Below are 27056 nucleotides of genomic sequence, written 5' to 3'. Positions count from 1 at the left end.
AAACAGGATTTTACACCTTCGACATAGTTGACGCTTCTTTTTTTTCTCACTTCGGACATATTCAACACGTTTTGATACATTACAGTGCGTTCTGATACACCTTTATAGACGCAGAACTACTGTCCTCGACACTAAGTAAATTGTCAAGTGCTACTTACTTTTGAGGAGCTTCTACTGACTACGATAGCGAGTTAGGAGAAATGCTGATGAAATTGATTCGATCCAACTGTTTATAGAAAGAAGTTGGCCTTCTAGTTCGAAGTACATAGTTTAGTTTTTCTGTTCTATCGATCAATCAGAGTGATCGTCTTTCTGATTGTTGTCCCCGTGGTTGAGTCTCTTCGTGCCTCTGTCTCTTTGACGGTCCTTCACTGGATCTTTGTCGCTATTTACTTTGGGGAAGACGTATCTCTTTGTCTAATAAGACATTTTCATCATTGTTGTGTGGCTCTTGTGCAGAAAACAAGACGCTTCCCGCTGCGGTCAGCCTCCATTCTTGCACCTTATCCATAAAACAGATCCAGCTAGCATGCTACGTATTAGCATTTCCAGCATTGCAACTTTTCCGACTGTGTACTCGACCTATTCAAGTAAGCTTACAGCAAGACGGCTCCTACAGTAATTTTCATCTCATCTACACCGCTATAATAATACACGACAGTCGCGTGCAAAGTCGCTGGTGGTCAAAGACACGCTTGCGACCGAATTGTTAACGACACAAACAAAAGCGAGAGTATCACGATTGCGTGCTACAACAAGCAGATTGTAGCACTTGTAGATGCTGCGGCTGCGCCAAGTGCCCAATACATCTCTGTTTAAACGAAAAACTTTTGATAAATGTTTCTTATAATTCCTACTGAGAAAAAAATGATTTCACGTACATTTCGGCTTAAGTTCCTGTACGTCAAGTGCTAAGGATGAAAAGCACGCACTGGGCGTTATTTTTCTTGACAATCTGGACAAGAGGTTTTTAAGAATTGGCTATTTGCCTCTATCGTTATTATAGCGGCTGAAGTCAATTTATAAACTTGAAATATTGCTACTTGTCTCGCTTTGTTTACATATTTATGACCTATGTATAGTAGCAGCAAGTTTGGAGGAATAATGCCACTATAACAACGGCATTCGTCCAAGCACGCCTAGTATCAATTCCAGTACTTTTTTTAAGAACTAAGACTAACGCCGTGTCGCACACGGGGAAAGCTCAGGATTCTATGCGCAAAACACTCGAATAAACATGGAAGCTACATGTAGATAGTCATGCACCGTCTCGGGAGCTGATTATAACGGCGAGTGGCTTTTTTAATAACGAGAATCAAACTCTAGAGGCCAGTGTACGTAGTAAAATGTCGTGACAAATTTAAGGTGAAATAATAAAAACAATTATTGTGCTTTGCAGCCTTTTTGGCAGTTTTAGTAGTAACTCGTACGATTTGTGAATGTATCGCTATCTACAAATCGTATTTAAGTACGATTTGTTGTAATCCGTGAACGAGTTAGTGTTCAGGCATCAATAGAGTTCGTAGATGTACTGAGTAGCGCGGAGCCAACCAACATGAGAAGCATTTCGTTTGGCACTTTTAAAAAGTGCCATTTCAAGACAAGTCTTACAACATGGCGTATTCAAAAGACCTTCGTTGGCGTGCGGTAGTACTATTTTTTGTTAATAATCATGATGTGGTCCAGATAGGCCACGTGCTCGGAGCCTCGGCGCGCTCCATCTTGCGCTGGAATCAGCTTTTTAAAAGGCATGGCATGGTGACAGGCACGAAGCGGAGAAAGCGAGCCTCCCGGTGGCCGGCAGCTGTGTGCTCGTTCGTTTTAAAGTACGTCCAGGACCACCCATGCTTTTATTTGGAGGAACTACAAGACACGCTTCGCTACAAGTATGGGGATATTAAGTTGTCGACAGCAACAATTTGCAGAGCTCTTCGGGTCGATTTAGGGCTGTCAAGGAAGGTTTTAACTAAACGAGCACGCGAAGCTAAGGCCGACCAAGTGCAAGATTACATTGACAAGCTAACTCCCTTCTACTCAGCGCCCGAGCAGCTTGTATTTCTAGATGAGACTGCGAAGGATAGTCGCGATGGAGGCCGGCGATACGCATGGTCGAAGCGCAACACGCCTGCAGTGGTCACGTTGCCTTTTGTGCGAGGAGATCGGGTTTCCGTTCTGGCGGCAATGTCGACGGATGGTTTTTTTGGCTGGAAATGCACAACTGGGACTTTTACCCGGCATGTTTTTCACAAGACCTTTCACGAAAACATTTTGCCGTTTTTGAACCCATGGCCGCTTCCTCGCTCAATCCTCATACTGGATAATGCTAAAATTCACATGTACAGGGAGCTGGAGGAAGCAGTCCACAGTGTGGGTGCGCTGATATTTTATCTACCACCGTACTGTCCTCAACTCAACCCGATCGAAGTTGGTTTTTCACTGCTGAAAAGATGGATCCAGAAAAATGCCAATTTGGCTTTTGCCTTTGCGCCACAGGAAGTACTCGACTTGGCGATGTACGCCTGTACACGTGCGAAACAGGGAACGCGTGGAATCTACAAACATTGCGGATATGCATCTGATTCATTATTAATAAATGCTAGTGTAGCTGCTAGCGTTGAACAAACCCCATATACAGCTACTGATGATCTTCATCCTCCATATTGTTTGCCGGAATGTTCATCGGTATATCGGCGTTATGAGGGCGCCTGAGATCACAGTCCGGCAAGCCGAGGATATCGCGAAGATCATCCAGTGAAACAACGATGTTGACTTCGCTATCATTTATCATAATTCTTACCGTTCTAAAGCGGCGATCCAGTCGCCTTCGCTCAGCTTGTTGCTCATGCGCCATTTCGCGGCGAGCCTCGTCGACAGCACTGAGTTCACGATAGGCTGCGTGCTCGGGGACTGTTGGTTGAGTTCCATCTGGTCGCGCGCGTGCTGTGTAGCAAAGTACCGCAAAGCCAAACTATTTTGTTCAAGTGGGGGCTGGCTAGTAGTAGCGAGGTGCTCTCTAATTCGAATGGACGCTTCGTTGATCCGAGCTGTAGTTGCTCGCCGAATCGAATTTTGAATATGTACAATCATATCAAAGCCACAACACGTTAGTTTTATAATTTGATACATTAGAAAGCAATTACATCCGTACCTTTACAGCATACACGAACACTAGCAGTCGGAAATCAGTCAGCGCAACTTTCCTGCGCTGTGAATTTCGCCAAGCTTGCACGACTTGCGTGTCAAATGATTCAGCACTTAGCTTGACAAACTCGCGCTGTTTCGTGTTGGTACCAGGTTTAAGATACATGTCTTTTTCAGGCCACGATATGGCCTCTTGGGCGCTTAGAATTGCGTTCACCTTCGCAAGCAATACGGCATGTCCTTCAGCTGACCGTAAACTCAATGAATGTGGTTGCTTGTGAACGGCTCGAACATCGTTCAGGGGCTCACCCAGTTTGATAGTCAAGACTACCTGGATCTCTTCATCGCCAAATATGTCTTGCACAGTGTCGCCGTTTGTAGTTGCGTTAGACTCCATGAATGAAAATGTGAAACAAAAGGTAATTCTGCTGTGTACATAAGATCATGAAGACGAAACCAGAATTAGTGCGAGCCCGTTTTACTTGCAAATTATGTCTTATGTATTCTTACCCTCACCATACTGCTCTGTATTCAGCTGACATGATATCATATACATGCGTGAGTGTTTTCAATGTAGTTGCTCGTGAAGGTTTGGTAACGTATCTTCGTTGTTAGTTGTCCCGTGCTCGAGATGCCGGCGTTTGAAGAGGATCTGGCACGCCAGACAGAGTGTTGGCGAAGATGAGCGTCATACCAGCATAATAATTCCGATAGTCGTGTAGTCATGTCGGTCTAGACGAGTCACTGGCGCTGACGGTGCAGCGAAGAAGCTCGTGCTGCCTAACTAGCTCACAGCGCAATAAACGTTGACGACAAGACTCCGTGTTAGCATGCTCCCTGAAGTAAACATGTAGCCGTGGCGACACACACGCACCGTTGTGGACTTGTAACATGACGCTGCCAGTTGATCTAGTCACTGTGAGCTTCGCAGTGCGGCCTGCTCTCCACTGGATATCTTAACGACTTGTGGGAAATCATGCACTAATTGGTGCAAAAGATAAGTATGAATTAGGGCACTAATTAGTGCGACAAAGTCGATTCAAAGCACAATAAATCAAGTTGAATCATCGTTTCACAATTGAAGATCTCTTTAGCTAAGTCACTTAGCTAAAGCAATCAGCTTGGTTTATATGACGGATGCTCCGGTAGCTAGTCCGTAAGTGGCGGAGACGGAACGAGATGAATACGAGAAGGTTCAATGAATACATATTGCTTTCTTCTTATTTGTACTAGCAAATACTGCTACAGCGGATAGATCGACACACAAATGCGCTATAAACTAACGTATACAGTACTGCAGCCCCGTTTTCGCGCCCTTGGACCTTTAATAAACTTCCAGATGTGATGATCCTGAGTCCAAATGAATAATTATTTGTACGCTAAAATCGGATTTATTTGCAAATCCTATATGGTCCACCCCCGCGAAAACAGGGTGCAGTACTGTAGTGTACTCATGATACGGCTGAAAATCCAGTGTGATTTCTGCAGGCTTGAATGAAAACCACGCGTGAAAGTACAAGGTCGAAAAAGTTGTAATGTTGGAAATGCTGATAATCAATTTATCTTCTGTTATTTCACCCACTGGGCTGTTTCATACAGTATAACAAGATATATGTATTTCGACCAAGTGCTTCAAACATTATTTACTGGATCAATGGGTTTTGATGTCGCGACAGGCAACATTCTTCTGTGTTTTATTTCTTTTGATGTCTACTAGGAGCTGTTTATAAGAGGTCAATCAATATTTTATAAAACCGGGTTTGATATTGGCATGAAGACTGACACGGAGAACAAAACCTATCGTATCGCACAAAACAATTTTATTTAGCAGGCTCGCGCGATTTATGCGCGCTCGGCTCGATCAGAGTGGGAAGTTTACGGTACGGCTTGATTACAAACGCTTTTATGCATAATAAAATACCAAATCAACATTGATAAATTCTAGGAAAAACCTACTGCCCAGGTTTTTGGTGCATAGCCGTGCGACTATTGACCAGGTTTAAAGCACAGGTTTCGCCAGGTTTCTTGCCAGGCTGTAATTAATAAAGTAAAATACCATGATTTGAAAATATTCCCCTACACCTACTAATCTCATGATACGGCACCTGATCGCATGTATCTCTGCAGCGCAGCTTCTCAAAATCCATTCATTTCCAAATTTGAGCCGTGCTGGAGGAATGAAGCGCAAAGCCCACTCTGAAGACGAAGCGTCCGTCAACGAAGATCCCCCAGCCTCTTTGTCCAGCGTCTCAGAATCGGAAGGTGAGAGGGAGGTGGCCACGCAGGTTGGCGGCAGTGCTAGCGACGAGGAGTTTCCAGCAGACCAGGAGGGCTCTTTTGAAGGGAAGGAGCTGCGTCGCTACCACACAAACTGGGAAAGCTGGGAGAAATACCGCGAATCGTATTGCGAATCCGAAAGTGCGCATCTTGTAATGCACGAATCGGAGAGTGTCGCCAAACGCAACAAGATGCTGCGTGCTTCTAAGCGCGCCAAGGACGGTGGTTCGATGCGATACTTACCCGAAGACCTTCCCCGTTTTCGCCGGAGATACATTTGTACGCACGGGTCGCGGACCCGCCGCCGTGGATCTGGAAAGAGACAGCAGTTCAAGCTTCGAGGTACTGGTTGTCCATTTCGCTTTACTGCGGAGAGTGTGTACCACAAAGGAAAGTGGATTCTAGAGATCAAAAATCCCATCTACACTCACAACCACAAACTTTCCCAGGACATTTACGAACATTATCCACACAATCGCCAAGTTCCGATGTTTGAGCCTCTAGTCGAAGACCTTCGGTTGATGGTACGCGCTGGAGGCAAGAGTCTCCGAATTTACGAGTACATCCGTGACAACTCCAGGTACAAAGTGACGCAGAGAGATGTGGCGAATCTTCTTACCCGAATTCGCAATGAGCTCCGTGGACAGGCCGATGATGATTTGGCTGTTGCCGAATTTCTTGTCGGCTTCGGCGAGGAAGACAAGAACAACGTGGTAAGTGTCGATGACACGTCAACGGGGGGGACAGGATCAATCTCACTGAGTACAGGCCACATGCGAGCGACGTTTGCTAAGTATCCGGAGCTGTTGCTGGTGGACTGTACGCACAAAACCAATCGGTAAGTTCATAACAGGTTCTACACCAGGTTTACATTCCTTGTTTCAACCAGGCTTCCAACAGGATACGAATCAGGTTTCGTACCAGGTTTCCTACCAGGTTTTAAGCTACGGCTCAAAACAGGATTAAACTGTTCATTCTTTTTAACACTTGTTTTTATGTTTTATAGATACGACTACCACCTTTGCAGTCTGATGGTGATGGATGCCTTCGGGTCTGGTCAGTTCGTACAGCACTCCGTTATCGAGACCAACTCGGATTGGCATATGCGGAAGGTCCTCAGCCACTTCAAAACTGCCAATGTCATCTGGGAGTCGCTCCGCGTGGTGATGGTTGATAAAGACATGAAAGAGATCAGTGTGATACGGGAGGCATTTCCGGATGCTACTATTCTGCTCTGTCATTTTCACGTCTTGAAGTTTTTGCGAAGTGTGGTTCGTGAGGCTCGCTTCGGACGCTATTCGGCAGACGAGTACGACTCGATGAATCATCTCTTCTCCAATCTGGTAGACGCTCCGTCCAACGAGGAATACGCGAAGAATTATTCTATTTTGGAGAAGTTTTCCTGCGCGCATGGGAACACCTCCTTCTGGGAATACTTCTGTGAGAATTGGGACAAGTCGAAGGACATGTGGACTAATATCGCCGCCAAAGACTGCCGCATTTTCGCAATAATACGAATAATCGCATCGAGTCCAATTTTGGAAAGCTCAAACTCGATCTTGATTCATCGTCCACAATGAAGGAGTGCTCGGAGTCTCTCATGCGTCATCAGCGTCGCGTAGAAAATGAAAGTTTAGCGAGAGAGTCGTTCAAAGGAAGGTGGACGCATTATGGCTATGATCAGGAGTTAAACTTGGTGCTGCGTATTTGTACATCTTGGGTAGCGTCTACGATGAAATCTGAGTACGAGTTTGCTATTTCGAGTGAAGCCACAGCGCTATACGCCTTCCTTGAAAAGCCAAGCGATACCGTTGAGGTTATCAGCGGAGATCATCGTCACAATTTTTCAAAAAGGGAGTGGTGCTGTGACTGCGATTTCAACCAGACGCTGAAGTTACCATGCCGTCATGTTATTTGCTATCGTCGAGTATCGGCTTTAGTTCCTGTGATTCCAGTGTCATTTATACATGAGCGCTGGTTATCAACTGGTGCCGCCCGCCCGGTGTCTCTCCCCCCGGTTGACTGCTTCAACTACACGAAGACAATTTGCCCCTTACGGAGTTACGATTCATCGACTGTTTTGGATTCGCGACAGAAGTATGGCGTAACTCGAAACTTGATGAGTCGGATATCTAGCGAAGTTTCCGATTTACCGATGTCTCAGTTCTGTAAGGAAACTGAATTCCTCAACGGATATTTGCGCAAACTACGAACGGGAATCACAGAAGCGCGGTATGAGCCTGATCGCTGTCAGTCCGAAGATGCTGTCCTAAATCCTGGAAAACCTATAAAACCTGGGAGGAATCCTGGGAACAAACCTGTCGGGTTTAAAGGACAAAAGCTCAACATCTGCGAGATAGACTCGAACACATTTGTCGAAGCGTGCGAGGATATAATATCACAAAAACGTGATACGGACAATGTTGAAGGAGAGGCCAAGACTCAAGAAACAGGGAATGACTCGGACTTGGAAAGAAGTAGTGTCGAAAAACCTGACGCAATACCTACATCTACACCTGGTGTAAGACCTGGCAGTCAAGCTAGTGAACCTACGACGAACTCTACAGAGGACGGCTGCAAGGATCTATCAACAACGGAATCGTCTACCATCAAGTCGATTAACTTAAGCAAAAAGGTGAGGCGCGCCGGAAGACCGAAGGTTACAGCTGCTCAAAGGGTACAAACCAGGCGGGTTGCACGAAAACAGTTCAACTCAAGATTGGACAAAGGTGGCGAGTTGTCCTTCGAGGACGTCGGAGTTGTGGCAACAGCCATGGAAGGAAAAGATAAGAACTTACGCGAGATTTCAGATTTACTGGAGGTCTATCCAGTGAGGCATGGAGATGCTGAGCGTAAGCACCCCAAAGTTGGGACAGATCGGAAACCGATCCTAAGTGCAGCGTTATCCTTCCTGTTACCGAGAGTACTTGTGCAGAAGTGCTTGGATGTCCTCTACAAGTCGGGCGCTGTCCCCCTACCATGCCAGAATGATGATGACCCACCGTACGTGAAGCTGACAGGTATCGGAAAATTTTCCCTCTATCAACTCGATTGTATGCAAAAATTGTGGACTCTGAAAAGCGTTTCGGAAAAAGGACAAAACGCTGTAGAATGGCTAACGTCGATTCAAAAGGGCAAAACTGAAGCTGATCACGCCGCAAAGTATTTGTTAGAGTCCCATCCATATCAGATTGTGGATGATAGTCTACACTGCGATCTAGACTACTCGACGCTATATCGGCTACAGCCTGGGGACTGGATTAGTGGCCAGATTTTTGAAGCGATTGGAGCATTTTGGACCAAAGCATATAGTGTTCGAGTTATGCTGACACAGGAGTTGAAACTGAACAGGAAGGTGAGAATGGCGGAGCTACCCGCTGATGTTGTGCAAGAGCTGAAGACGTGTGATACGAAACTCGTTTTCCTTCCACTCAATTTTGATCGCATTCACTGGACGTCCATTGTGATCAACACTGCGACCAAGAGCATTTTCATTTACGACCCTTTGGGAGATCCAGACTACATTGCGTACCTGAACAAAATCAAAACGCGCCTTTGCAAAGAGAGCAAGTTTGCTTCGTACAAATCCGTTGTTGTGGCATCTCCTACCCAGAACGACGGGAATAGCTGTGGTATTTACGTACTCAACTTTATGTGGAGGCTTCTTGACGACAAGATCAGCAATGTGCAGAAGGACCCTCAGCTGAATAGCTTTAGAGTTCGGATGTTGTCCGCACTACTAAGTCAATAAATGCACTCATTTCATGTCAGATATTGAAGTGGTGTTTGAGTCCGAGCTTATCCGTATTGCCGCCGGTAAAACCTCAAGTACAAGAACCTGTTTTAGAACCTGTTGTCAAACCTGCTAGATATCCCTTCACATATTTGGGATATCGTGCTGATATCGCTCTAAGTACAACAACCTGGAGTAAAACCTGTTTGAATACCTGGGATGATGTGGCGTGTCACGTTTACATGCACAAAACTGGCGTCCCAGACACTGTATGAGCCCCACATAAGAATTGCAGACCTGCCATCCAATCATTACGATTACAGCAACCTCCGTACTTCAACAAATTGGGTTGTGCAAATCCTTTTATTCCACCGTCTCGTGAGTATGCAGAGTTCTAAACAAAACAAAGAAAGGCCAAGATGCGTAAATTACATTTTTATTTCAATGCGAAATACATTACGACCTGGTTTCAATCCTGCTTCAGGTTGTGTACCAGGTTTAATTCGCACATCTATGCACCAAAAACCTGGGCAGTAACATCGTGCTAAATTCTAAGTAGTTCGCCATCTAAACAGTATCAGAGCCCAGAAACAACACCCCACACACACCATGTCTTAAAGTGTTGAAATATTAAAAGGGTTGTCAAAGGGTTAAAAGTACACGCAGCACACGGCGCTCCTATCTGTATCCGACAATGATAACCGGGTATTCGAGCTAACGTTGCGAAAACAGTACGGCGTAGATTCAACTCTGTATGGAACTTGTCAAATCAAGGCCAGTTTTAAGACCCCACTTGATCTATCTGCGCGGTACATTTGTACCACAAAAGTTTCCTAACTTTTATAAAATAAAGTTCGATTTTTGTCTCAGAGAATTCGGATTTAAAAAACATGATGCGATAGCAACGCACTTGCCGATTTCCCACCGACAGACCTCGTTCTAGTACAAATTCTTAACACCTCCATGCTGAACGTGCTGCAGCAGCCCAAGGACCTGTACCATACGATGCGTGAGACGCTATTCGCGCGATTTGTGCTCGCCATCCTCACGCCCTTCATCTTCGTGCTCGGGGCACTGCTGCGCTCACACTACCGCAAAGTCAACGGAGAACGCACCCCAGGCCTGACACGCTACCGGCAATGACACAAGCAATCATCAACACGCAGCAGACATTCTATTTGGATAGGACCAACAGAATAATATACTACAGTAGTAATTAACGGTACAATCAGCAGTTTTACAACACCGTCAACTCATGTTCACATATCCTATTTAGATCGTGACAGTGCTTTTTCATGAGGTCTTCGCTCTCTCGCCGCGTTCTACTTGCTACTGCTGTTTGGGTGAATGTCAGTGATGTTGCAGTTGTGATGGCAGAAGGAGAGAAGCCCGCGCATTCCGTGTGTCGCTTTGTTGCCAAGGGCACGCTGTCCTTTTGCTCCATGGTGGACTACATGGCAATAATCGACGCCGATGATCCTACAGGGACAGAATTCGACAGCAAGGCCGAATTCTACTACCGCAACGTTGACATTGGGCTCCAACGCTTTGGTTGTCACGCCAAGAACAGCATCTACGGATGCGACGACTGCCGGGGAGATAAAATTCCAAAAGTGCGGCTCACACACTGTGACGACCGATTGAGGCGCCACAAAGCTGGTCTATTCAACGGACACGTGTCTATCGATCTGCGAAGATGTCGTGAGGAAATGCCCCTATATGCTCAACTCTCAGTGCCCGATGGTAGGCTCTCGCAGCAAAACTGCCTGCTATCTGTTGACATAGCCTTATACACATGGCCGTTGTTTGCTTGACAGACCGAGACGCCCTTCTTCTCAGCCGATATCGCAACTTGCAACAAGCTAGACCGAGCCGCCAACCGGGATCGTCCAAGTCGCCCGTGGCCAGCCACATTTGCAGCCGCGTAAGATATCAGGATGTCTTGCAGCTTTCGCGTACGTCGATACCTGTCAGTTTGAAGAGAAACCCAAAAACGAGACGCAGAAAACGTGGGCTATATATTTGTAAACCTTGGGAGTCTTGTTCATAGGCTTCGAATTCAAGGTAAAGTGAGAATACTACATGCAGTGACTGCACATAATTGTCTCCGTACACAGGAATGTCCACCACGGCGCAGACAATTTTTATTAACTCCTTATAACTCAATTCCAGTTCGGATAGCGCAGGGAACGCATCACCTCGAGCGGCTAGGAAATCCTCGAACTCTTCCTGCCACAGCTCCATTAACGGAGAAAATGGCGGCATAGGTTGCCTGTAGTTTACCTAAGCCGAATGTGTTGTCCGTGGTATCTTTTCGACGCTGGTTATCCGCTGCCCGCTGCGAGCTCTTGCGGACGGTAAGATACGTGCTCGATACTTCGCACGACTTCTCATCTACTGCGAAGTTTGTTCCTATTGACCACACTCACCTGCATCAGCAGTTCTAGCTCAGCTACATTGGTCTGTCCTGACGGTTCTCGCAGGATATCAAAGCCGGTGTTGTCCTCTTTGCCGTCTGGCCTTGGTAATTGACCGACGCATACATGAGATTAGCGGGGGTAATGCTTGGATGGATTAGCTTGAAGTGACACGAACCAGAATACCATCAAACGGAAGAGTAAACCCCGGAAGGAATGGCTCTAACCGCATTTCAATCTCGATATCTTCAGGGGTGTAGGCGTCTGTCAGCTATCAACAACGCGCGCATAAATTATAGTAAGCATCACACGAAGCAGGTCTAGTTTGAGATCTCACATCATCCAAATCAATTTATCTTCTGTAGGGTGCTAAGTGCACAGATTATTTCACTCACTGAGTTGTTTCATACAGTATCACAAGATATATGTATTTCGACCAAGTGCTTCAAACATTATTTACTGGATCAATGGGTTTTGATGTCGCGACAGGCAACATTCTTCTGTGTTTTATTTCTTCTAATGTTCATTATGAGCTGCTCATAAGAGGTCAATCAATATTTTTTAGAACCGGGTTTGATATTGGCATGAAGACTGACACGGAGAGCAAAACCTATCGTATCGCACAAAACAATTTTATTTAGCAGACTCGCGCTATTGATGCGCGCTCGGCTCGATCACCTGTCGTACCAAACGTTTTTATGCATAATATATTACCAAATCAACATTGACGAATTCAAAGTGGTTCGCCATCTAAACAGTATCAGAGTTCATGAACAACACTCCCCACACCATGTCTTAACCCCCCCAAAGCGACGGCCTGTATTATACACGTTTCGTAGGGAGGGCTTATCCTGTATAATACACGATAAATGGTGCATGAATGATCTGCTAGTTTTTCACCTTGTTTTTGTATACGTTCATACAAACGCTAAGCCAAAGAGGGATAGGTATGTGAAGCCTGATCCCCATCCTTCCTGGTGCGGTGTGCGCAAGCGGTGCATTGCACAATTTTTTTATAAAATAAAAATTTAGAGGAAACTCAGCGATATGTGGTTCGCGCCAAATCAATATAAGAAACTGCAGGGATTTTCAACGCCACTCATTTTGGCGCTCATTTCAGAAAACTCCCGCTCCCAGTCAGATGTCGGGTTTTCGGGCCCGGTGGAAGGAACTACGGCAAGAAGGCTGGTCTTCCAAGTCTCCTACAGGCCTCTCAAATGACCACACCTATCTGAAGCCCGGTAAAAGCAAGACAGACATCCGCGGAATAGACTTCTTTGTAGGGGAGAAGGAGCTGATGTCGTATTTGGATCGACTCGACCTTGGTAAGTTGTTTATTCTAATGATGTATTGAAAACTTGAGCCTAACCGTTGACGCGTGTATAGATGAGCTTGCGAGGCAAAAGGAAGATGAACGACAGACCGACGACGCCACACACGCATCCTCGAGGCAAGACGATGGAGCCACTCCACCTGATGACGCTACTACACCTCCAACAGGTATATTTTACAACGCCTGTACATTACACCGTACCTGTCTAACACTATCGTGTATTATGCAGTTAGTACAGTGCGTGAAGAGCCACTCTCAACCACCCCAGTACGACAACAGACGCACCCCAGCTCTCCAATGCAATCTCACTCCAGTGCACCGCTAATTACTACTTCGCCGCATGAAGCTGACGACGATATCGATGCATTATTTTCGTCAAGTCCAGACACACCCGGTACGTTTACTGTGCCATCCATACAATTCGAAGGTGTTGTAGCTAACTCTTTTCAACGTTGTATTTTTCCAGTTGTGCCAACCACTTCAAGGCGCAATCTGTATGAACTGTTTGGGTCTTCTGATGAGTCAGATGACTCTAACGACTCTCCGCAAAGCCCCACAAATGTGCAACAGTCCGCAGACGGCGATCGCGTGGACGCGGCATCGAACGCTGCGTTTTCCTGTTCGTCTTTTTTATCTGGTAGGTTCAAACGTGTATGTACACGATATACAATTCCTTTGTATACATGATACACATACATGATAATAACAACTATCATGTATATTTTAACAGACGATCCTAACATTGTAACGCCCGGCGATGACAAGTATGTCTTTGCAAGTCTTGATTCGGACGAGGAGGGGGGAGGATTCTCTGTGTACGACGATGATGAAGAGCTGGAGCTTGCTGAGCCTGATCCCAGCATTGAAGATGAAGATGTCGTCCCACCTGAGCTTCCATTTGATGCGTCTCTACTTGAAGCAGTAGGTGGTGTTCACGAGATTGCACGTGGCAACCTCAAGGCTGATGTTTTAGCCGACATGAAGGAGAACGGGTGGTCTCCAGTACACAATCAGACGCCTTACCCATACATGGATGAACCCTACGACATGCTTCGCGATGATTGGGCAAATATTGACTATCCGGATCTATTTCGCTGTGAACATGGACCAACTGCTGCAGCGTTGAGCGCTGCCGAGACCCCAATTGGTGCATTTTTTCAGTTCGTCCCGCCGTACTTACTAGAAAGAATTGCGGGTGCTAGTAACGACTACTTTATGGAGAACCTGGACGCGCGAGTGGAGAGTCTACACGCCAAGCAGCTAGATAGGAAGCTGAAAAGGCCTGATTTCCATGTCTCACCTCCGGATATCATAAAGACTAAGCTGCTGAACACGAAGGACATTTCAGGACGAGAAATTGCTATTTTTCTTGGATTACTTATTGCAAGAACCATAGCTCCCAACAAAGAGAGGTTTGATAACCATTGGAAGACTACAGATGAAGGTGCTATTCCTCGTGGCTGTTTTAACGCATTTATGACTAGATATCATATCTCGCGGAATCTCCACTTTAGCAGCAATGCTGACGCAAGAGCGCATATCGATCGAGCTTGGAAACTCCGCCTGGTGATTGACGTGCTGCAAGAAACATTTCAGGCCAGTTTCATCCCACCTCCAATAATGGCGTTTGACGAAGCGATGCTTCCGTGCACGTCTCCGTTCAACGAGATGAGAATCTTCATGAAGGACAAGCCCCATCGCTGGGGCACAAAGCTTTTTATGCTGTGCTGTTCCAAGTCTGCATACTGTATCAGGTAAGGAAAAGAGCGTGCCCGAAGGCACGCTCTTTTTTTTTGGTTTCAAAGTTACCTTATCGTGTCTTCGGCGTGCTAAAACCTTTTGAACTAGTGTGTATATTACCGGTTTGAAGTCTATTGTGGAAAGCAACAAATGCAAGACAGTAGCACACCCAGTGATGAAAAATCGGGACCTGCCGCAGTCGTACGGAACTTACGTCAAGTCTTTGGCGTCAACGGACCAACTGAGCGACGTCTCATAGTCACCGACAGGTTTTACACCTCTGTCGTGCTGGCTATGCAGCTGCTGACCATGAACTTCTACAGTTTGGGCACAATAATGACGAACAGAAAGGGGCTGTGCAAAGCAATTCTACCAAAGAAGACTAAAAACGGCAGGAAGGAATCAAAGAAGCGACCAGCACAGATCGTCAAAGGAACGTATGACGTAGCCACCCTCCAAAAGGTGCCATCGATCAAGGCCGTCCGTTGGTGGGATAATCAAGCGGTGTATCTGCTTGCTGCTGGAGGAAGTGCAGTACCAGACCGTATCGTGCGTAGGAATCCAGTAGCTGGAGATCAGACAGAGTTGATGTGTCCACGGATCGTTAAAGACTATCAGACTTTCATGGGCGGAGTCGACGTTCACGACCAGTTACGTCTACAACGGCAAGTATTCATATCCTGTATATACACGTTGAAGTCATCGTTTTAACATGTATTGTACGTATTATTAGGTATTCACTGCAATTGGCTCGGTGCTACAAGAAGTACTACAAATCTCTCTTTCTGGGACTGATAGACATGGCTATCATCAATGCTTTCATCGTGCACAATTACCATCGCGCGGCAACCGGGAAGCCAAGGGTTTCCCACGTGACGTTTCTGAAGACGCTTCATCTACAGCTCTGTCAGTTGCTACCGGAAGATTGGGTGCAGCTTCTTCGCCACCGCGGGCATCACGCGACGCCAACGCGGGCACGACAAGCTCGAGCGGCGCACATGCCTGTACAGGCCGACGAGTGGCGCAAAGGAAACTCCGATAAGACGAGAAAGCGTAGGCAGCGTGCGTGCAAGGTTTGTTCGGTGCTAAAAGGCGCTGCCACGTCTCGAGGAGGGGAAACGACATTCTACTGTGCTGAATGTAAGCTGAAAACAACATCAAGACACGAGTTAGCCGCACGCGTATTCCTCTGCAACAAGGTGAAGCGTTGCAGCAAAGGCGAACCTACTTCGTGCTGGGATATCTGGCATAAACACTGGAAAAATGGGACTATGATCCCTCAATCAGGACGCAAGCGCAAAATTCGAGCCCGGAAGCCCGCACGCGCTGCAAGTGACGGTGGCTCTGATGCCAGCGACTCGGAGTCGCAGTCTAGAGCTGAAATCGGAAGTGTTTCCTCTCAGGGTCGCTCGGGATGGCGGCCACACACCAACGATGACCGCATCTAGTGAGATCGTCGTCAAAGCACATGTTCCGGCTTCAAAAATAACTTGATTTGAATATATGTTTTTTGTGCAGATCGCCATGTGGAATCCTTCTCTAAATATCGACAAAAATATGACCCGTCACTCCCCGCTAGATGTGTTTTTGTACAAATGTTGTGTTGTCTTTGTTCACTCAGGACACGATATCAGCGTTATCGCGTACAGTGCAGACATGTTAGTATACCTGATACACGATATCGAGAAATGAAGACCCTAGGGGTGGGGCGCTGTACCGACTCTGTTAAATACACGATAAAATATAGCTGGGTCTTACTATTGTAACCCACTATCCATAACGTGTATGGGGTTTCGGTAAATAGGCGCAACGAAATCCGCTCGCTTTGGGGGGGCTAATAGCCTGAGTTATTTTCCAAATTGGCAATTGAAAGTGACGCCAAGCACATGAAGTAACCAAGCGAATAAGGATGCACGTTTGTCCCGTACCCGGGAGCCTAGGGGGCATTCCAGACGCCTCTCGCCTGACGAGGATGACCCGAGGTCCTGAGGCCACTCCTCGTCGCGCCGTTCCATCAGGTTGATACCCGCTGGACTCGGCGGCTCGCGTACCCCTGCCGAGCCCGTTAGAGCTGCCCTATAGAGTGGTCCCGAAACGCTGAGACCCGTTCGACGTGGGGCTAAGGCGCCTCGCGCAATCGGGTCCCTTCCCAGAGCTCCCTGCTGTCCTACGAGGGCGGATGTCAGGTGAAACGAACTCGTCCTTCAAGTGTAAGAGAAGCGGTGTTATGTATGTGAGGAAGGGAAGGTGTTAGACATTTCTTCTGGTTAGCTCTCAGTCTTATATTTTCCACCTTCTACTCAAGTGAAAGCCAAGTCAATAAAGAAACTTTTATTCGTATTAAGTGTTCTTGCCTACCGTTCAACTGAACGAGACCGTACTCCCTGAACAGCCGCGGACTACCCGACCCTTGGCGGTGGAGGTATACGACATTTGGTGGAGAAGCAGGGTAGTATGCTTGCTGGAGAAGCTCTCGATTCAAATGAAGACTCGCTGAGGACGTAAGAAGGAAACTACTACACGGACGAGATGGCGTCTACGAACGCCGGAGAAGACGTGAGCTACACCTCCAGAGGGGAAGAAGGTCAGACAGGGAGTCTACCTTCGAGGACGAGACCCAGTCTGTCGACTACGCAAGGTCTCTAAAACGTTCAGAGCATCGTGTACCAAGCCGCCAACCGGCTTGGAGGGAGCAGTTCGAGTACTGGGACTGAGCCGCCCGCGAGCGCTTCGGGCTCCGGGGCTCCTTCGACCATTACTACGCAAGCGTTGGGCACAAGGTTAACCCTGGAAGGCGGAGGCGATCGAGGTACGGTGCAAGGCTGGCTTAACCTACTTAACTGGTTGAGATCTGTGGCTCCCCCGGAGATAGCGGCGGCTATGGAGAGAGCCGACGGGATCGGGAACTTAGGGACTTCCCCGCTAACGGATCGGTTGAGGACTGCGATCCCTCCGTACCAAGGTTTTACTATCTGGACCCCGACTACGGCGTATGGGCAAGATTTCAACCCGTTCTTATCTCTACCGACCGTCCCTGAGAGCGGTGAAAGTGCTTCCCCTTCGAATCTCCACCCTACTGTTGGTCTACAAGGTGGGGTGGAGAAATGCTAAAGCCGAAACAGCTCAAACGTCGCTGAGTACTTATACTCAGGCCGCTTCTACCGCTCGAGTCCCGACTCAGGCTCCTGGGTCTCGAGCTTCGACCGCAAGCGGGATCGCCTACGGGACCGGCCCTACTGGAGCAATCGCAGCTTCCGGAGGAAACGGAGGGACTACGGCCCCCGTCGGAGCTCAACAGAGTCTCGCGTATGGTATCTATGGAAGTAACCCTTACTACAATTTCCCGATGTATGGTAACACCCCTTCGACGACTAGTGACCAGTACAGTATGCATACTAACATCCGGAACACTATCCATATGCTTCAACAGTTCTACTCGGAAGGAGCGTCTGTGGCCAAGGCTCGATCGTTCTGGGAAGCCTTCGAGCGTGCAACCATCGGACTGGATGGGCCCCTCCGACTCAGTGCCTTCCGTGAGTGCCTAAAGGGCAAGACCGGTAAAGACTGGTGGATGTACTCGTGCATCAATAGCGTTGAGGCCTTGAGGACTCGGTTCCATAACCAGTTCATCAGTCAAACTCGGTTGCAATTGATCGAGAACCTCAAGAACATTAAGCGACCCCGGGGAACATCCGCCGAAGTGTGGGCGACATGATTTCGAGCCTCTGCGATGATGCCCAGTGTTACGATCCTCAAATGCCTTACCAGTATTTCTTGTCGGGGACCGAAACGTATGAGGTGTGTCCTGTTGTGGGTGGAATGAGCTGGAAAAGAGTAAAAAGACTGTGAACAAAGTGTATATGACGAGAACTGAGGAGCAACTACCCCTTGTAAACAACGAAGGTGCTGAGCCCGTGTGGAACGGTGCGTCGGTGGTCCTTAATACAGCCGGCGGTTGGAGGGTGGAACAAGAGGCGTTTGTGACGGAGGGAGGCTCGGGACCCGTATGGAACGGTTCCCCGATAGCCACGAACATTGACTAGCGTTGGAGTGCAAACCTAGGAGTACTTACGGGAGAAGACCAAGAGAATGAGGACGAAACAGTAATAGAAAAAGTAATCGAGGAAGGGGTAGTGGAGAAGTTCGCGACCTCGGGCGTCCTCGGCGGAACGAGATTACCCGACGACGCCAACCAACCACGAGAGTGTGGTTTCAAGTGTACTAGAGCTTGATGAGAGGATGGGTGAGTCCGAAAACCACCTGCTGCAAAATTAGTTACCTCAAGACGTGATAGATGTGTTCATACCCCCGCCCCAAGAAGATTGTGGAGCTACGGAAGCAAGTGTCCCGGTCTCGAGGTTTGAGTCAAGAGAGAGGGGTGAAGACGTGACCCCTCACGAATGAGACGCCCCCGCCATAGGAAGCACTGAGAAAGTCACTCTTCCGGGTCCCGTAAGGGGTGAGCTTAAGAAGGAGCCTTCGTTCGCGAGAGTGTTCTCCGAGGAAGAACTGAACGCCTTAGAAGGTGGAGGACGGTCTGGACTGGCCGAAGAGAAGGAAGTGTACGACAAGGAGCTCGAAGATCGACTGTTCCCTCTTGATGAGGTAGAAATAAAGCGTCGATTGACGGAAAACGCAGAGCAGTCGAAGGGGTTATCTCTTGCCGACTTGTGTGTTCTACTCGACATCCCGGAAGAAAAACTAGCTAGGACCCAAGATTCTTCCCCTGGTAAGCTGTCAGCTCCGGAGTACTGGCTGGAGTGGTACCAAAAGACTGGCCTCGTCCAGTGAAGCGAAGCGCGCCAGACGTAACTTCAAGGAGGAACCACCGGTCCTGATCAACTCCGTGACGTCGAGAGACTCAGGTTATCGAGACGAAGGCGGCGGAACTTTCGATGAAGACGTTTTCGTGGCAGGACGTACCTAAGAGGATGGTACACTACCCGGGGTCACAAATACCTCCTCATCCGGTAGAAGTGTGCTCTGTGACCTTCTCAGTTGTGGAGGGCAACATTGCTCTGGCTCTAGAATGTTCACCTGAAAGACCCTTCGACATCAGCCGGGCCTAGTACGGTTTGCTCGTTTCTCGCGGAATCGTACCTGAACTTTGGTATGCGGTGGTGTGGCGAGCTGTGTTCTTCTTCGTGAAAGTAGAAGCTTCTAGCAGAAGCTACAGGTGTGATGGATGTGATGGCGAAGGATCGCGAGGGGACGAGCTGCAGAACAAATCTCCGGTCCCTCCTGGGCATCTGGACCTCCTAACCAGAACCGATGAACTACTCGAGCGTCTCGTCGCCCCCACCGATACGTGGTTCAGGGAGTTGCTGACAAAAAGGATCGCTGTCCTCAATGAGAAGAACGCTGATCTGCTGCGCTGAAAGATCCCCGAGATGGGTTTCGTCTTGCAGACTCTGTCGTTGGAGAAGCCCTGGTCCCAAGCCCTATCCTAAACGAAAGAAAGTCAGTTTCGACTGTTCCTCTCTGTATAACGACCGTACAGAAACCCTCGGTTCTTTTAGCTTCTCCCGAGACGTGGAAAACGGATTGTACGGCTATGTGAACGTCGTCACCGACGCTCCCGAGTCCCGACGCAGGCCAAGTCTAGTGGAAGTACCGAGTGCGGCAAGGAACCAGTCGGCTGAAGAAGAAGACGGGGTCGTCCCCATCGATAAGCGTGTGATCGGATCAGTGGGAGGTGTGGAAGCTCTGTCTTGTGGATTTATTGAAAACCTCCCGGCGGAACTCCTCATTGAAGCTGGGGCCGTAGCGTGCCTAGTGCACCGGCGACCCCAGAAGCGCCTCGGCTTATCTAAGCCCCTCTACTACCTTATGCTGGTAGTCGGAACGGAGTATCTGAATCTCCGCTCGTTATCGAAGGTGTTATCTACTTGCTTGTGACTTTGGGATCCGTCGAGAGAAGAATACCGTTTGCCGTCGTACATAAGCTGCACGTCGACGCCATACTAGGTACCAACGCACTCAAATACTTCCGAGCAGTGGCGGACTTAGATGAGAACACTGCAACGCTGAAAGACACAGGTGAGGTGCTCCCCATCGGATCACCTCGAGTGGAGGAATCTTACTTGTCGCGAATCTCATTTACAATCAAGATCCACCCTGGAGAACAAGCTCTCGTGGTAGCGGATATTCAGGGTCAAATGATTGACGAAACCACCGTTCTGGTAGATGGACTTGCCGCATTGGATGACTTGGTTAAGGTCGCTAGAGCTATGTGTACGGTGCATAACGACTAAGTGATCGTGGAAGTGTGCAACCTCTTTATTGAAGGCGCGGTCATCAAGAGAGGTACTTGGCTGGCGGGTATTACGGTGATCCCAGAAACCGCGTTTCAACCAGGGACTACCATAAGCGTTGAACACGGGGCTGCGAAGTCAGGCGAGGCCCAAACATTTGACCAAGAAGTACAAGACCGATGGGTACACTCTGTCATTGGAGCCATTAGTACCGCACCCAAAGATGCGAAGGCGTCCGTACCCGAAATTGATTGTGTGCTCAAAGCGGAACTCGAGATCGGTCTAGAAGAGTCCAAGCTGGGGAGCGAACAAAAGAGGCTGTTCACGGAGTTTACCCAACAGTTCAGGGACATGTTCGTCGAGACTTCGATGCGCCCCGGACGTACTAGCCTACTTGAATTTTCAATCGACACCGGTGACCATCAGCCGATAAAACAGCACCCTTACTGGGTGTCCAAGGTGGAAGGAGACGTCATGGAGTGGAAAGTACAAGGGTACTTGAGTCAAGAGCTTATACAAGTTCTTGGGCGAGTCCCGTGCTAATGATCAGCAAGCCTGATGGAGGGATTCGGTGCTGCATCGATTATCGAAGGATGAACGCCGTCACTATCAAGGATTGCTACCCGATGCCGCTCATTGACGATATTTTGGACGTACTAGGGAATGCTAAACTGTTCTCTACGATGGACATTGCGTCCGGATACTGGAACGTCCCGATGGCGGCGGGGAGCGTGAAGAAGGCAGCCTTCACTTGCAAATAAGACGAGGAACAGTGCAATTTCTTCTCTGCGCGTGCAAAGACCCAGTCGCTGTAAGTTCTTAAAGTATTCTTAACCTGTTAACGCTTCGGGTATCATATTCATCAGCCTCATTCTCTCTCTTACGCTTACGGAATTTTATCTTCATTTTTAGAGTAGGCAGAGTGCACTTACCATCGCTCCCCGTGCCGTGCCAAGTCTACGCACATGTTAGCGATTTACCGCTTTCAACTCGCCGTACATGACGGCAATGCGGCAAACTTCCACCAAACGCGCCACTGCATTCCAGGCATAAGAAGCTCGTCTCGAACGACTTGGTATTGGCATCGGCGAACGCGAAGCACACTTTGTACGAGTATTGGCTTCGTTTGTGTTGAGTACCCTTCGTGTAGAAATCGTCTATGTTCACTTACGAGTGGTATAGTCCCCGAAATCATATCCTCTGCATTGGGATACGTCTCGAAGCTGATTGTACGAGGCGCCAGTAGCTGTACGTGCAAGCGGCGCAATTATTCTGCGTGTGTATGTGGCTTCTCTCTTCTTTTCTTGACCATAATGCAGTGAACAATGTAACCATTGACAGCCGTCATGCCTACGATACAGAGAAATTGCTGCTGGTAGTACTTCCAGAGAGAAAGGCACTTTTGGATACTGTAGCGATGAAGTCGTAGCTATGCGTGGACCTCAACTCCGCCCATGCCGAGGTCGTACCCCACGATCAGCTGTGGGCATGGAACTGGAGTGCGGGTTTCATCCTTCTGCGTAGGGATAGCACCGGTGCGATAACCAGAAGCGAGCATGTTTGCCGGCTTGGAATCCATCCCGCTCAGCGCGACGGGGTCCGTATGGTCTCGCGCTTGAGCAATACGGTAGGCTCCACGTATCAAGTGCTGTGGTCTTTTTTTTGCGTGAAGTGAATTGGGTACCGGTCTAACCTGTCGGTCCGTTTAGTCCCGACGTGGTACAACATCATGTCTAGCAGATTCAGACTGAGCGATACTGTCAAGTAAAAACTTTTGGTAACAATCAGTCGCTTCTTCGGCTGGTTCATCAACACATTTGAGATATTTCTCTTAACAGCTATTGGCCCCAGTGTGTCTGTTGGTGCTTTCCTCTTATTCTGCTTTGATTTGTCTACTCCACAGTAGATTATTACTCTAGGTGATATCATATACAGAAAACCATAGGTATACATCACGTTAATCTCTATCCTCCATAAGATGTTCAAAACCATACAGAATAGCACGTCTTACGTTGAGCAGTATGCGGTGTCAGCACAGCACGTCATGTAGAATTTGGTGCCGTACTTGCTAGGCTTGTCTGACATGAAGACGCGCATCGGGTAGTATTTACTTCGATTAGCCATCATGCCCTCGTCGAAGGCAATTACTTTCCCGAGGCGATATCCACGGTAAAACGTTTTCTCATCAGCCTGCAGTAGCAGTCGAATTATACAGGTTGTGTCAGCCAGCATCCCACCTTGTTCATTGTTGTTGAAGTGAAGAAACTTTAAGATCGCCACGAAGCGATCACGCTTTATGAAGCACGAGAACGCTCCTTGTGATACAGCACCGTCTTCATCGGTAGACCAATGTTTGGTAAGTCCATCTCGAGTCAGTGCTATCGCTCGAGCAAAGGGTAATGCCACGACGTGCACGATCTTACGGGGCTGGATATCCTTGAACTTCTCCAGTCCTTCTTTAATATCCGTCAAATCAGGAGCACTGAGGCAAGGTTCCTTGGCCTGCCGGTCCAGCAACTTGTTCCGACGTGACGTGGCAATGGCAGTGATATTCTGGTCTCTGTATCGGGTGGTCGCTTTGGCGATATGGCTCCACAGTTGATTTGGCAAGAAGTAAAAGAACATCCCCAATGGGAAATCTGCGTACGCAGCTGCAGAGCGCGTTGGTCCATGTTCCCCGTCATAATAGTCCGAAGCTACATCAGCTTGAAAATGCATTACATTATTGTAAAGGATTCATATACAGACTTATTTTAAATATATATTAGAATATTATGCTCCATTCGGCCTTACCGCTGTGGATTTTATCGTACGTAGACCATTTATTTTCGGCGATTTCACGAAGCGCATCTTCCATGAGCCCAAAAAACTCAGCTTCAGGGACGTCTTCAGTCGTTGGGACATCTATAACATCGTCGACATCATCTACAAAAATACGTAGCCAAATCATTGTCTTCAAATATCCCTTCATCGTCTGTATCTGAATCAGAATCGCCGAAGTCAGCGCTATCCACCAAGCTCACATTGTCATCAGCTATCGGACCAAACCGTGGCTCCTTTTGGAGACCCTCCATGAAGTTATCGCTGTCGAACACGTTCAAATTAATGAAGTCTTTAGTCTCGTTCAAATCTTCGTTCTCACTTTTGCCTTCTTCATCACCTGTCGCGTTCTCCTTAGGGTTCAATTTTGTATCATCCCGAACAACGTCATCTGCTCCATCACCTTGTTCTGAAGCTTCCGTCGTACCGGCCAGCTCTCACACTTATGATTCAACGGCTGTCGTGCTAGCCGCTATCGTAGGTGTATTGTCAGGTGATGAATCCAGGGAAGCGGGCGGGGCAATAGTCTTGACCAATTCTCCGCTCACAGTTGTGGCTGGCGCCACTGAAGCCTAGTTTGTGGCTAGGGCGGGTACACGAGGGGATTTATGACCGACGGTTGCATATGCTGCTTACTTGTCAGTGGGCCATCGGCCGGCAGGACCCACGTGTGCACTGGGAGGGAGGTGATCGAGCAGACCAGAGAAACGACCGAACGCCATAAGGTTCTTCTCGCCTAGATTTAAAGCAGGCATTAGTGTTAAGAGTATTATTAGCTACAATCAAATCCTCTCACCCTCAAAAATGTCCAGGACGCGTCACGATTCATCGAGGCCACCCTTGATTCATGGCTTTACGTGACAGTGGTCTTTCGCCATACCTGTAGGCTTATAGGCTTTCCATCCTTCCTTGCACAGGTCGCGCCACAGCTGCTTGAACGACTTCTTTCCAGGGCTATTCATCTTTCCTGAATGGGGGGGGTTGGCACGGGGTTGTGTTGGATGCCACTCCAAATTTAAATTCGTCACTGAGCTTATACTTGTCTTTCTACGAAAACAGGATTATCCCCGGCTATCACCTCAGTGAAGATCTATTAAGAGCGGTCGACTGATCAACACACATACAAAATCATATATGCGAGCTTCGAGAGCGCAGCCAACATTGCTAAATATCAAAACCTTTGAAATCTCTTATTCTGTAGGATACAGAATACCGTTCTAGAAGGATTAAAAAGCACCCGGGCTCCGGGTGCTTAGATGATTGTTTCGTTTTTGTTTGATTTTCTGTCCTAAATTACCCTAAATGTCATATAAAATCGCTGTGGATCGACGCGAATACCGACTTGACTATATTTTTATAATTGAAATGCCCTAAATATCGATTAATTGTTTTAAAAAACCGATCGATATTTAGGACATTTCTACTATAAAAAAATCAATCGCTATTTACGACATTTAGGACTGCTCTAGGGCAAAAATTGTCCCTGCAACTCCCCAGGTAGCGTTAGCACTGACAACAGCTAGAGCAACGGTGCCAATGGAGGAAACACATCACACTCAGTTCAGGATATAAATTACTGTAAATAGATTCCCCGGCGAGCGAAGCGAGGCCGCAAATAATATGGCCTCAATTCACAATACAGGTCAAAATATCTATGAGGCTCCCAAATATTAAATGCACAGTTTCAAGCGGAGCACATTCCCACCAAGCGAAGCGAGGTGGCACACACTCCTGCTCGGTCTACACTAAATCAAAGAGCCCCGCATGCGGGACTCCGCGCGGCTTGTCTAGCATGATTGACAATGCAAAGAAATGCAATATTTCGCACCGATTGAAAGTTTGGATTGCATAGAATGCATATTATGTACATTTGTAGCGCAGAAAAGTGTTGTTCGCGCTCTTTTATTGTTCATGAATACTGTACCTGTTCATTGTTTTCAAGCATGGGATTTGAGTCCTCAGCATCGTGAGTTGTTCTGAAAGTATGTAATACACACTTCGAAGTACATACTTGTACACTGTACTGGACTGCGCTGCCGTTAAGTATGCCGAGGTGACGAACTCTGTATTTCTACGGCCGTTCAAAGCACAAATTCCTATCTATCATGATCTTTATGATCCATCGATGACAAGGAGTTGCGAAACGTAAGTTTGCCGCAGCATTTATTATATCAATTGACATTTGACATTCAAGACAAACCTTCCTCGCGAATTGCAACCATGCCTAATAGTGCATTCGTTGTATTTGTCATTCTGGACTTCCTCAATGTCCTGACTGCTGAACACCTCGTTCGCACGAGCGAGCGTGGCTCTAAGTCTGCCATCGACGCCGCTCGCAATCTAAAAAGTGCCCTTGGGGCGACTGAAGCAGCTGGGGGCTCGGCAAACGCAGCGGAAGAAGAGAGAGGTTGGGCGGACGTCGCGGAGAAGTTGGAGAGGACGAACGTCCTCAAGAATGCAGAAGAATATAAAGGCGAGGACGCTGCGAAGTGGCAAAAGGCTGCCAAGGAGGTAGCGACGCGAGGCAAACTCGAAAGGTCGAAAGCTGCGAAAGCCAGATGGGCGAACGCGCTGATGAAGCTCAAGGCGGGAGGCAAAGTCACTGCGACCAACGAGGAAAAGATCGAAAAAGTCACGGAAGAAGCTGCGCAGGCGATCGAAAAGAATCCCAAGAAGTGGCCATACATTAAGAAGGCGCTGGAGATTACGTTCGGGGTAGGCATTGCTGCCATTATTGCACTTGGTATCGAAGGGATGATAGGAAGCTCAGCGTAACGTACACTACGAAGGCGCTCTCATTGTTTCTTTTCAGTTGCGAATCACCCACTTGATCTTAACGTTAATACCACAAGATCTATGAACCGAGTAGCTGGTGAATGGATGTACATTCACTTGTTATTACGTGTTCTGCAAGATACCTTGAGGGCATTCATCTAGCTACGCATGTGACATCATCTGAAGACCATTCTTGTGGCGCACCTCGCTGGGTCGATGCCGACGTTGCTAATTTTTCACGACCTTCTCGAGCTCGAGCAGCTTTCTGAAAATACTCGGGGCTGCATCTTCGAGTGCCAATATCAGATGAAGGCTACAGTTCGGGCGATTTGGGTGACTTGGGCGTATGGCAACATAGCGTCGAAGGCTAGCAGCAGAAAGGCTGTAAGCGTACGACCTCGGTCCTTGGACTCCAAGTTGGAGGCTGGAGTCAAGATATTATACATTCGTGCACCTCCAACAGTCCATGTCAGTACATGTATTATAATAGTATATCCTTTTTATTGCGTGCTTGGAGACGCACGCTAGAGAACGGTATTAATACCTGTTGAAAAGACATCGCAGAC

The 27056-nt window shown here is 47.8% G+C and overlaps 2 protein-coding genes across 2 annotated transcripts; both read left to right on the top strand.

Moving 5' to 3' along the window:
* Positions 1 to 10593: 10593 nt before the first annotated feature.
* Positions 10594 to 11079, top strand: PITG_04371 (uncharacterized protein; the record flags this gene model as incomplete). Its single annotated transcript, XM_002905956.1, has 3 exons — positions 10594 to 10764; positions 10808 to 10894; positions 10969 to 11079. 3 exons carry the CDS (start codon positions 10594 to 10596, stop codon positions 11077 to 11079), a joined length of 369 nt encoding a protein of 122 aa, XP_002906002.1.
* A 14856-nt stretch (positions 11080 to 25935) lies between these two features.
* On the top strand, positions 25936 to 26490 carry PITG_04367 (secreted RxLR effector peptide protein, putative; the record flags this gene model as incomplete). Its single annotated transcript, XM_002905955.2, has 1 exon — positions 25936 to 26490. One exon carries the CDS (start codon positions 25936 to 25938, stop codon positions 26488 to 26490), a length of 555 nt encoding a protein of 184 aa, XP_002906001.1.
* Positions 26491 to 27056: the final 566 nt, after the last annotated feature.

The sequence above is a fragment of the Phytophthora infestans genome, genomic scaffold (genome assembly GCF_000142945.1).
Source record: "Phytophthora infestans T30-4 supercont1.5 genomic scaffold, whole genome shotgun sequence".
NCBI classification, from domain to species: domain Eukaryota; phylum Oomycota; class Peronosporomycetes; order Peronosporales; family Peronosporaceae; genus Phytophthora; species Phytophthora infestans.
This window is presented reverse-complemented; position numbering and strand designations above follow the sequence as displayed.